General features: G+C 42.5%; 1 protein-coding gene across 1 annotated transcript; it reads left to right on the top strand.

The window, feature by feature from the left end:
- Positions 1-13: 13 nt before the first annotated feature.
- BRCC3 (BRCA1/BRCA2-containing complex subunit 3) lies at positions 14-7,918 on the top strand. Its single transcript, XM_026702982.2, has 8 exons — positions 14-150; positions 1,812-1,931; positions 2,631-2,718; positions 3,502-3,590; positions 4,098-4,153; positions 5,406-5,537; positions 7,008-7,051; positions 7,281-7,918. Exons 1-8 carry the CDS (start codon positions 46-48, stop codon positions 7,430-7,432), a joined length of 786 nt encoding a protein of 261 aa, XP_026558767.1. The 5' UTR covers positions 14-45; the 3' UTR covers positions 7,433-7,918.
- Positions 7,919-14,778: the final 6,860 nt, after the last annotated feature.

Below are 14,778 nucleotides of genomic sequence, written 5' to 3' on the forward strand. Positions count from 1 at the left end.
CGCCGCCGCCGTTGGAGGAAGAGGAGCGGAGCGGAGCTAGCCGGGATGGCGGTGCAGGCGGCGCACTTGGAGGCCGACGCCTTCCTGGTGTGCTTAAACCACGCGCTGAGCACCGAGAAGGAGGAAGTCATGGGGCTCTGCATCGGGGAGGTACGGCCGCTGCGACGGGCAGGAGAGCCGGATGTGCCCGCCGACGGGGTCGCCTGGCTGGGGGGCCGCGCAGGGAAGAGACCAAACCCGGCCTATACCCGGGATCTGTTAGGGTTAGCCGACGTTTTTGTGGAGTTGCTTGCTTGTTAGTGCTTTGTTTATGGTGGTTCTGTCCCGCCTTTAATAATAACTATTGAGTATTTATTAAATAATATCAAACATGTAATAAACCCTTTACTAAATACTTCAAGTGTTAAAATAAAGTGTTCTGTTTATTTAACGTCGAGTTAAATACACATATACATACATCTTATATGTGTGTGTGTGTATACATACATTACACACACACACACATGCATTCCCCTAAGACTTAGAATAACTTTATTGTCACTTTGAATGTGACAATAATTGGCATACATAAACACTACTCAGCATACATTAAAGTGAAATTTCGTTGCATGCAGCTCTCAAAGAGTCACCACCTCCAATATACACTACCTTCATACATATATATACAAATACACACACAGTCATATGTACAGACATACGCATGCACCATATAGAATTACGCCACTTTCGTAGTACATAAAATTATCCATTGCAATGCCCTACCCGTCAATGACTACTTCAGCTACAATCACAACAATACATGAGCACACAATAGATACAAACTCAGGGTAAACCGCTCCAAACTCAACAACAGAGTGGTCAATGCCTGGAATTTACTACCTAACTCTGTAGTTTCTTCCCCAAACCCCTAAAACTTTAACCTTAGACTGTCTACTCTTGACCTGCCCCCATTCTTAAGAGGCCACATAAGCCTCTTAAAGGGCGTGCATAAGCACACCAACATGCCTACCGCCCCTGTCCTAATGTCCCCTTTCTATTCGTATCCATTTCATGTATTCATAATCATGTTTAAACTTATACATATTATCTAATACAGGGGTCTTCAAACTTGACAGCTTTAAGACTTGTGGACTTCAACTCCCGGAATTCCTCCTCCAGTCATGTTAGCTCAGGAATTCTGGGAGTTGAAGTCCACAAGTCTTACACTTGCCAAGTTTGAAGACCCTTGATCTAATACATGCTTGACAAATAAAATAAATAAAAACAAACAAATAAATGTTTGCATGCATGCGTGTCTTCTATACTTCCACAACGACCTTTATCTTCAATCTCCCAAGGCTGGGCACCTTTCTGGCTATATTGCATAGAGAAGGCAGGATTGTAATGCTAGGCCTCTGAGCTTCGACTGTCTTTCTGCGCAGCTGGTTTTGCGGCAAAAGGAGAGTTGGGCCTAGAACAAAAGTTTCCACATGTTGCCAGTGCAAGTGTGGTGCAAGGGCATTTGCAAAAAATCACCTTTCCACAAGCTGGAACTGAACATCAAACAAGATTGGCTTCATATTCTTATACTCGCAAACTGAACAGAATAGCTGCTCCAAGCTTGTGCAATGCATAAAACTGCAGGGAAATATCCGCATTTTTTAAAAAAATAGTGTCACAGAGAGGTGAGATGGAGACAGATAAGATGATAGCTTGCAGGGATCTCTTTTTAGTAAGTAACCTGGCTTACTATATCATGCAGAAAGCAATAGTGAAATGGACTTGTGTTGTATTGCCTATGAGTGATTTTTCTTCTTCTTTGTTATCTCCAGGTTGATACAAGCCGAATTGTTCACATTCACTCAGTGATCATCCTGCGCAGGTCAGATAAAAGAAAAGACCGTGTGGAGATTTCTCCTGAGCAACTCTCAGCTGCGTCAACAGAAGCAGAGATATCTTTTTATTAAGTTTATGGATTAATGGTAGTTTCAAAGCAGATAGATATTTGCGATCTAGAAAAGATACGGAGTTTCTACTATTATTTTTTTCTATACTGCAAGAGAACTTAGAATAACAGTTGGCAGTTGGCTTAGGCAGGAAACCCTACATCACTTCAGACAAATAGCTGTCTAATCTCTTCTAATCTCTTCAACACTTCCAGTGTTGCAGCATTCACAACTTCTGGAGACAAGTTGTTCCACTGGTTAATTGTCCTCACTGTTAAGAAATGTCTCCTAAGTTATAGGTTGCTTCTCTCCTTGGTTAATTTCCACCCATTGCTTCTTACCCTGCCTTCAGGTGTTTTGGAGAATAGTTTGACTCCCTCTTCTTTATGGCGCCCCTGAGATATTGGAACACTGCTAGCATGTCATCTCTAGTCCTTTTCATCAGACTAGACATATCCCAGTTCCAGAAGTTTACACTAAAGTGTGTTTACTTTGATTATTGTCTGTATTTCTTCTTAACGACCTTGTTTGTTTAAATGTGAGAAAAGTTTTATTCCAGGGATTTATTAAATTACTGTTTTGATGGGGCTGCAAATAAATAAAATGTAATTTAGTTCTTTTGTACCACAACGTAAAACGTATTCTTACTATCGTACATATTTTTCTGGTAGTTCTTTTTTTTTTGAGCACCCTTAACTAACACACAGATTGGCTGAATTAACAGGACGCCCCATGAGAGTTGTAGGCTGGTATCACTCTCATCCTCACATAACAGTGTGGCCATCACATGTAGGTAAGGCACAGTGTCCTGTGATTAAGAGTGATTCCCAAACAGTAGGAAGGATAAGATCAGATGCTTGAAATTATTTTTTTTCCACCTCTTGCCCAAGACTATTTGAATGCATAAAATGTTCTAATGAGAGCCTTTGTTGAATAAGATAAGATTGGATAAGATTTGAAGGGAGTCATTTAGGCTGGGCTTTGTACTGAACTTGATAATTAGTTCTAATTAAATAAGCTAAAAATGTCTGGCAGTTGGAACTGAATCATTGACCTTCTACTAAGCTATGGTTCTATGCAATCTGATCTGAGAAGATTGAAGTACAGAAATGTTTCATTGAAACTAAGCTCTGTGTAACTCTTCTAATATTCATGCATTGATCCAGCACTGATTTTGGCCTATAGCAAAATAGTATTACATTTTCACCTATTTGGAAAGTCTGCTTTATTGAACTCTTGTCTAGAATTCATTATATTTTTGGGAGGTCAGGAATATACTGCTTTAAGTCAGATACACTGAAAAGAAGTCAGTATTTTCCAACATTTTAAAATGCAACTGGACTAGTAGCCTGTTCCTAGGAATCTATGGCTGCACTGTCCTCTTGTTTTCATTAGCTCACTATGATTTTGGTTTTCAAATGTCCACTTCTGGATAGCTCCTTTTCTGAAGCTTTCTGCTGTTGCTGGAAAAAAAGGAACATTTCTTTGACTTGGTGCTGATAGTCCCATGACTGCCATTACTGTACAGGAGAGATATTTGAAATCTCATATCTTTTTGGTTGATTATTTTCTACAGATGTGCGGACACAAGCAATGTATCAGATGATGGACCAAGGCTTTGTGGGGCTTATCTTCTCTTGTTTCATTGAAGATAAAAACACAAAGGTAAATAGAACACGAATAAATGGCACTTGGTCCTCTAACAGGATGGGCATATTGCTATCAGATCTCATACTGGAGTAAGTGTTTTGCTCTGTTTCTAGTCAGCATGGCCAGAAGATGTTAACATATAGTGCCACTCTATTGCTTTTAATTTCAGCATGTTTTGCAAGAACGTTGGTTTTAAAATTGTGTTAAAAAGTAGATTCCCTGCATATGTATTTTCCTTTCCATGCATGATGTTGCAGCCCTGATATGTAAATTGAGTCTGTCAGTGACCCTGTACAGAATCATAAAGTTTGAAAAATGCATGAGCTCAGCTAAACAGGATGGTAACTTTGCAACAATTTGTTCAACTATCTAGCTTCCCTTCCCTCAAAGCATCTGTCCAGATATCCAGAGTTTCTAGAAAAATCAAAATTTGTTTTATATAGTTTACCTATGGATTTCAATAATGATTGAACCCTAACATGCTTCACACCTCAACTATTATTATCTTTCATTTTGACACAGACGGGCCGGGTTTTGTACACCTGTTTCCAGTCCATTCAAGCCCAGAAGAGCTCTGAGTAAGGATTTTGATGAACATTCGTGCAGCAAACTTAAACTTCTCATCACACTTTTCTTTCAATTTCAGTTTTAGTACTTCTCCCCAGTGCGTGTAATTATGTTGTCTCTGTAGTAAACTATGTGAAGAGAAAACAAATCTCTTTACCTACTTATCTTTCTCGCTTTACCTATCCTATCCCTATCTCTATCCTATCCCTATCTCTATCCTATTCTGTGTCAGCTGTTTTACCCACCTTTTACATTACGAAGCCAGAGTTTCCTGCTGCATTGTAAAACAGTTGTAAATAAGATCCATTGTGTGTGCACATGCACGCACACATGGCATGGAATAAGTATCTTATTGACTTTGATTACTTTGATAACAGTTTTAAGGTGCTTGCCTTTGGTTGAACATGACATCTGTAGAACTACGTACTGCCTTGAAGGGAGGGTAGAGACAGGGCGCATGGACGCACCTTTTCTCTCTTGGTTCGAATTGTTTGGAGAAGAGGGGATGAAGAGGAATTTCTGCCAGAGGGTTCAGAGAAAGGAAAAGGCGGAGAGAGAGAAAAATAACACCAAAAAAATTTGCATAGAACAGATGAGAAATGTAGCCATAAGGGGGCACCAGGAGAGCCAAAAGCTAGGGTGAAAAGAGGACGTGGTGGGTCAAAGGCTTCAAGTTTTGCACCCTTGCTTAAAATATTAAATAGAAAACAGATGAAGAGGGTGGGCGGGAGAAGAAAAGGAGAAAAAAGGCAAAGTCAGAAATGCTTCATATTTATATAAACAATGTAGTAGTATACTTTATTGGTTACCCCTTGGGCCATATCAAAGTGCAGAGTTCCAGACACACATTATTACTAAAATCTGATAAAAACCATTTAAAATGGAATTGGAATAAAATACGATTTAAAATGAAATTGGAATAAAATGAAATTGGGATAAAATACAGTAATTTAATATATAGCTAAATAAAATATGATAACATTATATTCCTCTAACAACATTAATAAACACGGTTTGAGGGATGTTCAGCATTGAAAAGAAAATCTGGTCAGGTCAGACAGGCTTATACTTCCGCATCGGCAGTCACATGCATGCTCAAAAGTAGCATACCTCTTCCATCTGAGTCTCTTCTACCAAACTCTTGTCAGGAGCATCAAACAGGAAAAGACAGTTACACAAATGGCTTTTAGAAAATGTGTGATATCCCCCCTCACACACACACTAAATTGCGTTTGCATGATACGTACACGGTTTCTTCTCTAGGTATGAAAGGATTGAAATTCCCATCCACGTCGTCCCTCACAATACCATCGGGAAAGTGTGCCTGGAATCGGCTGTGGAACTGCCAAAAATCCTGTGCCAGGAGGAGCAGGATGCGTACAGGAAAATCCACAGGTGAGGTGAAATCCAGCTTCCTTTTTGTCCCTGGAGATCCTCAAGTTGTGGTTGTCCCAAAGGTGCTTTTGCAAGAGGCAACTGTGGTTTCTTTATTTTTTTTTCCCCCTTGAACACGTTTTGCTTTTCATCCGAGAAGCTTCTTTAGTTCTCTTCTTCAGAACTGAAGAAGCTTCTTGGATAAGAAGCAAAATGTCTTCAAGGAAAAAAAAAATCAAGAATACTCAGTTGCCTCTTGCAGAAGCATCTTTGGGACAGCTTCCTTTTTCTGTTTCCTTTTTTAAATCACCTGGGCAGGGGGGATAACCTACACAGAGTCTTCCAGTATCCCATGTGCACCTCCTAAAGCCACGATGGCGAACCCATGGCATATGTGCCACACAGAACCCTCTCAGTGGCCATGCACGCCATTGTCGTCTGCTCTTTGGGTTTCTGGCATGCACATGCGCGCTGGCCAGCTGGTCTCCAAAACCAGGCCGTTTTCTGGGTTGTTTTTCAGGGAGTTTTCCAGGCATTTTAAGGCCTTTTTTAGGCTGTCTTTTGGGGCATTTGCGGGGGCATTTTTAGGCAGTCTTTTGAGTCATTTTCAGGCTCTTTTTGGCCTGGAAAACTGCCCGAAAAATGGCCAAAAAAAGGGCCTCTTTTTTTTTTTTTTGGAGCCATTTTTCAGGCCATTTTCAGGCACGAAAAACAGCCTGAAAATGGCCAAAAAAACAGGCATGTGTGCATTGGCCAGCCGGTCTTCAGTTTTCTTGTGCTCCGGCATGCACAGATACACAGGCATGCATGTACATTCCGCTTTCTTGGTGCCCAAAAGGTTCGCCATCACTGTCCTAAAGCATCCAAGAATGTATTGGCAACTCTTAAGTAGGAGGCTGTCTCATTACGGACCCAGAAACATCAAAAGGAGGATGGAAGTAGATATGCAAAGTGCCCCGAACGGTGAAAAGGTGAAAAGCCACCGGCCCACCCAATGGTCCCTTTTGATAGTTAAATGAAACTTCTAGTAGAGAGCCATTGTCTTGGTGACCAGCTACCTGTTGCTAAGGTGAAAGGATGAACTTCTCTGTATATCTGGTGGCTCACTGAGGAAGAAGACTTTTGGTAAGATGTCCCTTGGCAAGTGAAATCTTTTGAAGCCTCTCTGGATTGTATTATAAACCTCTAATAAAGCAAATAACTGAGTGTAGCCACTGTGACAATAACATAACGGTGAGTTGGAGGACCAATGTCAAGCCATTCAGTAACTAGGCCAGAAGGGAGGAAGAGAAGGACTTTAGACTCATTTTATCTCATTCATTCTCTCCCTCCCTCCTCTTTCTCTCTCTCCCCCTCTCCCTCTTTCTCTTTCATACACACACCAATAAGAGTCCCTTCTAATCAGGCCAGAAACATACTTGTGATGTGATTTTGGGGAATTTCTATCAGTGTTTCAATAATAACAGGGATACCTTTTCTTCCCTTGTTTAGCCTCACCCACCTGGATTCTATAACCAAGATTCACAATGGTTCAGGTACGGCTTCCCTCCCCTTCTGGGTCCTTAAACAATTGTCAACAGGGCGTTTTAACTGTACTGGGTAACTAGTGGGGAGGCGCTAACAGGATTTAACACCGAGAACTGGCATCATTCATATCGTGGGGGCTGAAAGCTGCTCGGGCCTTCCTGCGACCATTTTCTTGAGGCACCTGTTGCAACTCCCACACATGCTCATAGCCACCACCACCCCTTCTTTTCTTGCCAGTCTTCACGAAGAACCTCTGCAGCCAGATGTCTGCCATCAGCGGGCCTCTGCTGCAGTGGCTGGAGGACCGCTTGGAGCAGAACAAGCAACGGATGCACGAACTGCAGAGGGAGAAAGAGGAGCTGTTAGAGGAACTGGCTGCCTTGGAGTGAGGAAGGCCAAGGATTCTGAGCTCCTGGGCTCAGCCCCAGGCTGTCTTCCTGCTGTTTCTCCAGCCCCTCCTTCCACCTTGCAGCCATGACTGCAAAAGAGAACGCCAAGGCCCCTCTGCTAAATGGCATTTCAGGGCGGTGAGGATTCCATCGAGCAGGACAGCAGATATTGTTGGGGGGGTGGGGGGGGATAACTTTTTTACATGGTGGACTTCATTTTTTTTCTTTAACATAACGGGTCTTGAAGTTGTCAAGGTCAGATAACATAAGCACAGCAGCCATTGTCCTTACTGCATTTAGTAGCAACTGATTCTTAATTTATCTCGGGATGCACTGTTCTGGTGGGTCTTCAAAGATAACGCGCTGTATTTTATTTTATTTTTGCCTCATTTTTGTTCCTATCATGTTTCTAACTGCAGAACAAGGGTTTTGCATGTCTCTCTCTCTTTAAACGGAATAAAGTCAAATGATCTGACTCCTTCTGAATGTTGTCCCCTTGCAGCTCCATTCCATATAAAGAAGAAGAAAAAGTTATCGCAAATAACACAGAAGAGTCAGTGAATCTAACCGGTGCTTTATAACCGAATTTAATTAATAAAACTTTGAAAAACTAAGCTGGACAAGCTCATCCTAAGGAGATTTTCCTTCCAGGGCATTCTGTAATTAAAGACCTCAGGGACCAAGAGGAGTTAATTTTGATTTTGAGGGGAGAAAAACTTTCCTATTTTCAGACTGAAAGGGAAAAGTGAGGAATCTGCACAAGGCTCCTTGTTCTGTTCATTGCTGGTATCCAAAAGCCGTGTACAAACAGTAGTTTTTCCCATATTCTGCTAGTTCCCACCTGCAACTTCTGGAGATGGTGTTACTATCTCATATCATATGGTTGGGTTCTTTCTGTGCATGCTCTTTTTCAGAGTCTCTCCCAATTAAAGTATTTTAATACATTTTCATGACATTTTATATTGTACGTTATAAAAAATCTGGACTTCAAAATTGTGTTTCCTTGCGGAAACCTTATCAAAATTAACTGTTTGCACCCGTAGGGCTCTTTCTTTTAATCGAAGTGATTAAACTAGCCAGAAAAACCCCTTTCCTTTAAGATTTAAGCTGGGATAGTTTTTTTTTTTCCTATAAGGAAGAAGCCACAATCGAATGTACAAACAAGCCACCCATTGAGATTCTGCCTCATTAGGAGAACAGTAAACTAATGAAACCTGTTTAACCATAATGCTAGGCAAATTATGGACAGAGATATTATACTTATGGGCTCTGGAGGAAGAAACACAAGAATTTAACACCTGAATCGGTGTATTGGTTGTTACTTGCAGCTTTAAGATGAGGAAGCAGGGTATTAGCAATGGCCATTGCACAGAATGCAGCTATTCTGAAAATTTCCTGGACTCCTCTTTCGCAGAAAGCCAAACAAGGAGATGCAGGAATCTGATAGGAGATGATTCTTCGCTGGTTGAATCTCATTCTGGCTTCCTTTTGTCAGACTGAAAGTCCTAGATGTTAACATTTATAGGCTATGTAAAAGAGACAATCAATCAGCCTGAAAGAGAAAACTCAGATCAGCAGTAGATTAGACCAACAGTCAAGTAAACAATACCCCCAATCAAGGAACTGCCAAAGAGCCAAGAGTAAACAGCCCAACCAAAGAATCTCGAGCGTCCCCACCCACTCAGACAGGCAAGACACCAGAATATAAACTGACAGCAAACAGCACTCCTTATTAGCGCTGATGATGTTACCTAGTTGGGTAATGAAACGTCTGCAAGAAAATAAGCTCAGAGAGCACCAAGGACTCTACAGTCCTCCTCTCTCACTCTCTTCTAGCACTGATGTTACCTAGCTGGGTAATGAAATATCTGCAAGAAAACAAACAAGCTCAGGGAGCAGTAAGGTTTTCCTCCTCCTCCTCCTCCTCCTCCTCCTCCTCCTCCTCCTCCTCCTCCTCCTCCTCCTCCTCCTCCTCCTCCTCTCCCTACGAGCACTGACGATGTTACCTCGTTGGGTAATGAAATGTCTGCAAGAAAACCAGCCTTGGGAGCACCAAGGACACCTCCTTTCAACCCTGAGCTACAAACATCTTCCTTTATTGGAACTTTAGATGTCTCCCTCTGACTCGCCCCTTTGGGCAGCAGCGTTCTTCTCTCATTTCATCCCTCAGCCTGCTGGTGCTACAGAAGGCTCAGCCTTGAAGTTCCCTCGCCGATGGTTTGAGCATCTGCTTTCATCTCCCCCCCCACCTCCCCAACACACGCACGCACACAATGGCTCCGCTCTTGACCAGGATCAGAGCCAGGCCTTGAAGAACTGAAGGGCATCTGAAGCATCTCAAAAGAGCGGCTGCAGCTGCAAATTCTCACCGCGTTCTTCTCTTAACAAAGCAGCTGCATTGTACGCAAATCCCGACCAGCCGTTAGCCCAGACAAAGGAACTCCAGCCTGGGGTTGGATTTCCATCTTGCCTTTATCTCGTGTTTATAACTCCCAAAGATCAAGGCAGCGACTTTAGGCCTGCCTGCCAGATGAAGGTTTCCTTTCCTGAAGGTTATGATTCTGTGATGGTCCGCATCTCCAGGGGATTGGCGTCCCTATTTTGTTATTTTTCCCTGATGCAATTGTCAGGGGAAGGAAAGAGGGTATTTTTCATGGCTGTGAACCTGAAGGGGCAGCCGTTTGGGAGTTAACCAGGGGTGGGATGCTACCAGTATAGAACCAGTAGCTCTGAAGAGCAGCAGACACCAAACTGGTTCGGGGTCTGCTGCTCTGTTTGGCCCACCTGCCTGCCCGGGCTCTCACCTGTCCTTTATTTCCTGCTTCTTCAACCTCAGCTGCTTTGCACAGCACAGCTGAAGTTGAAAAAGCAGGAAAGAAGAGGATTTTCAAACATGCACCCGCGCGCAGTGCTTGTCAGCTGTCCGGGCGGCACATGCGCACACAAAATGCACTTCCACCAGGGGTGGGATTCTACCTGCCGGAGAACTGTCAAATCGTACACTGGCTGGCCCCGCCCACTCCTTACCTGGCCTGCGCCCCATCAAACTAGTCTGCTAAGTTGCTATTTTTCCTATTTTTTTCCCCCCTGACCATCAGCTGTTCTGTGCCGGGAGATTTAGATGAGCTAGAGAGCAGGAAATCGTTGGATTTCTTGCTTTCTAGATAATCTAAAAGCAGAGCTGAGCCTGAAGCTTCTATTATTCAGTGCAGACTCAGGTAGCAAATGGCAGAAACACAGCTCTCTAAATGATTCTGTGACCCACTCAATCTGCCTGCCTACTCTGCCTGGTTTGGGGTAAAAGTTGCTCTTTTTTAATAAAAAAATTCAAAATTTATATACATAGCGTGTTATGATTTAATTTTGTGAGTTTGATTGCTAGCAAGTTTTATGAGTTGCTTGCAAGCAAATTTTATGTGACAGACTCGGGTAGCCGATTGCAGAAAGATGGATCTCTTGAGTGAATCTGTGATTTTGTGAGCAACTCAATCTGCCTGCCTGCTCTGCCTGATTTTGGGTAAAAGTTGCTCTTTTGTATAAAAAAAATCAAAACAAGTCTTAAAGTGCTATTGCCCTCCCTCCCTCCCTCCCTTCACAGTGGTTAGAATGCTGTATTTCAGGCTAATTCGGCTCATTGTCAGCAGTTTGATTTTGACCGTCTCAAGGTTGACTCGGCCTTCCATCCTTTCAAAGTCAGTAAAACGAGGACCCAGCTTTTGGGGGGCAAGATGCTAACGCTATAAATCACTTATAAATCACTTGTAAAGCACTGTGAAGCAGTATATAAGTCTAAGAGCTATTGCTATTGCCCTTCCTTCCTTCCTTCCTTCCTTCCTTCCTTCCGCTTAGAATGCAGTGTTGCAGGCTAATTTTAATTCTGTCAGGAGTTCAATCTTGACTGTCTCAGGGATTGACTCAGCCTTCCATTCTTCCGAGGTGGGTAAAATGAGGACCCAGATTGTTGGGAGCAATAGGCTGACTCTGTAAACTGTTTAGAGAGGGCTGTAAAACACTGTGAAGCAGTATACAAGCCTTAAGTGCTATGGCTACTGCTACTGCTGTGATAAACCACAAGCTATCCTGCGAAATGCAACAGAACAGGAAAAACACATCCATGAATCGAACACGTCCCATTTTTTGCCGAGTTGATTTCCCCAGATTTCCCCTTGGAGCGAAACCTCTCTTCTCTTTTTAACCTGCTGGTGGTGCCCATTTCTTGTATGCGTCGACAAAAATGCAAACAATTGAATTTGCTATTCCTGCCTTTGCTGGAACTATCGGTCCCGCAGGCACCATTTTTGGCCAACAAGTTGTTCTGTTAGCACGACCAGGGAGAGGAACTCTGTTCCCACACAGGCCATCGGCCTTGGCTGAGTAGGGTTCTCCGAGAGGCTTTTGAATTCCGTTTCCTTGGTCCTTCCTGGATAATGTTGACAGCGGCATTATCTGAGTTCATGGCTCCCTGGCAGCTGGCCGGCCTATTTATAAACTCCACCAGGGAGGTGGACTGGAGGGAAATGTGATTCATGAACATAAAGAACCACACTGGACAAAAGGGTGCATTCCTCCCTCGTGACGCAAAGCTGAGCTTTACACCTGTCATTTCTGAACATTCGAGGAGGTGCAGTGCGCTAGAGTCATAAAGAATGAGCTGGATCCTTTATTAATCACGTCTTGACTTGGTCCTTTAAAAAAAAAAAAAACTTTGAAAGTTTGAATCAGGTTGTCATCCCTGCACCAAATGAGCTATCTGCCACTGCACCACGGCAGATAGGACAGCGTGCCAGAGGGTTAACGTCATTGCCCAGAGGATCACTGGTTGCCCTCTCCTCTCTTTGGAAGAGCTTTATAGCTCCTGCTGCCTTAAGAAAGTTCAAAACATCCTTAAATGTTTTTTATTTAAGAGGGCTGCGAAAATATTTATACACCTCTCACATCCTGGACATAAACTGTTTCAACTCCTACCCTCAAAACGATGCTATAGAGCCCTCCACACCAGAACAACAAGACATAAGGACAGTTTTTTCCCCAACACCATCACTCTGCTAAACAAATAGTTCCCTCAACATTGTTCAACTATTTACAAAATCTGCACTACTATTACTATTAATCTTCTCATCATTCCTTATGACCCATCCCCTCCCACTTGTGACTATATGGCTGTAACTTTGTCACTTGAATCCTTACGATTTATATTGACTGTTTCCTAGTATGATTTGATTGTTTATTGTGCCCTATGGCTATCATTAAGTGTTGTGCCTGATGATTCTTGACTCTTGATGAATGTATCTTTTCTTTTTATGTACACTGAGAGCATTTGCACCAAGACAAATTCCTTGTGTGTCCAATCACACTTGGCCAATAAAGAATTCTATTCTATTCTATTCTATTCTATAGTTCCATCTCATCCTGGGCATCCTTTTTTTTTTGGGGGGGGGGGGAACTATTACCATGTGACAGACAGTACAGGACAATAAAAACAAGGACAAACAGGCTGAAAAACAGCTTCTATCCCAGGGCAGTAACTCTATTGAATTCTACTGCATAGTGCAATATTAATGCAGTATCAGGGGTTTTCAATTCAATTGTATAGAATGTGAAGGATGTGGGGTTTTTTGTTTTTTGTTTTTTTATAGTTATAATAATATACACTGAAGATGGCATTTAATTTCGTTGTACGAGGTGCAATGACAATCAAGTAAACTAAAAACTAAGCTATCAAGAGTCACAACGATATGGATGCAAGCTTTGTTTATTAAAAAAAGATTCACACGTTTTCATTTTATTGTGTGAATCTCTCTTTGTTGGAATGGATGGAGTTTGACACCATATTATATCCCCCTTTTTTTAAACCACTTTGCAATCAGTTACCTAAATGCCATCCATTGTTTTTTTAGCTTGGATGGGATGGGTTTTCCAAGAAAGGATAAATGTTCTTCTGCATTTGGAAAGGTTGATCCAGCGCATTGTGCGATATCTGGGCTGAAGTCCTGTTCGAAGGGCCTCCTCGCTTTCAGAAGTATTATTCCATCTTATTTCACCCTGCTCTTTCTCATTCAGGTCATGTCTTACGTGGGTAAACTCTTTATCAGCACCAGACAGCAGAAGAATGTAACAACAGGGGAGCTGGATTAAACCACAGACCAAAAGTTCCCACAGTAACCAACCAGATGGTAGTTTTGAGTTGCCCTGTGTTTATTTTGTACACAATTTAATTCTAATTGCAGCGCTACAGGCTGTGCACTGCATTTTGTTGTCCCTTAACCTCTAGAATTTTTATCATTTTTAGTCGCCTCCATACCCACAAGACATTAATGTCAAAATAGGCTGACTTGTTTATTTAAAGCATTTATAATAAGCATTTTAATTAATGCTTATTATAAGCATTTTAATTCATTTATTTCTTGAAAGCATTTATATTCCATTGTTTAAAGCATTTACATTCCACGTCTTTACATTCATTTATTCCTCGATTTCACACATTTCTATTCCACCTCTTTACATGTATCCATTTTTTAATTTAAATCACTTACATTCCACCTCTTTACTTCCATTCATTCCTTTAAAGCATTGATATTCCACTTTTCCCTGGGGAACTCCAGAAAGGGCACCTGAGTCCCATTGTTCAACAACAGCCCTGTGAGGTTGGTTGGGCATAGAAAGGGAGGGCGAGGAAAGGAGGGAGGCAACAGAGCTGATCCAAAAGCACCAAGAGTTCCAAAATCAACTGGGGGAATGGGACAACTTACCAAAGAATAACTTGCTACGGCCAACTCATCATAGCCAACTCAACATGGCCAACTCGCCACGGGACAACTCATTGAACTCAACATGGCCAACTCAACATGGCCAACTTGCCACGGGACAACTCGTTGGAAGACAACTTGTTGTTGGACGATTTAACAATTCTATTTAATTATTTTTGCCATTCTCGTCTCATTCTGACCCTTCTCGGGTATCCTTTCTTTAACGATCCTATCCCACTATTTCTTTGATATTAGTGTAACTCTTGTCCTGCAGCCAAGTTGTCCTGCAACAAGTCAGCTGTGGCAAGTTCTCCCGCAGCATGTTGGCCACACGGAACCTTCCACTCTCCATCTCCTAGGTCCAGCCACTCCAACTTTCACGACTGGCAAGCCAGCATCCCCTACTCGGCTGGCCCGAATAAACAACCACAGACACCCCTAAAAATAAATGCAGGTAGAGACACCCTGAGGATCCCGTCGAGAGCGACCCTTAACCCCATGGCTAAAACGCATTGAGCTCAGAAGCCCAGGCAGGGGGAGAGCACCGAGCATCCTCCGTGCTGACGTCCGAAGCTGGTTCAGATTTTCGCCCCCTCCCCG

This window comes from Pseudonaja textilis, chromosome 12 (assembly GCF_049901715.1).
Source record: "Pseudonaja textilis isolate UNSWEBS1 chromosome 12, rPseTex1.2, whole genome shotgun sequence".
Classification (NCBI taxonomy): domain Eukaryota; kingdom Metazoa; phylum Chordata; class Lepidosauria; order Squamata; family Elapidae; genus Pseudonaja; species Pseudonaja textilis.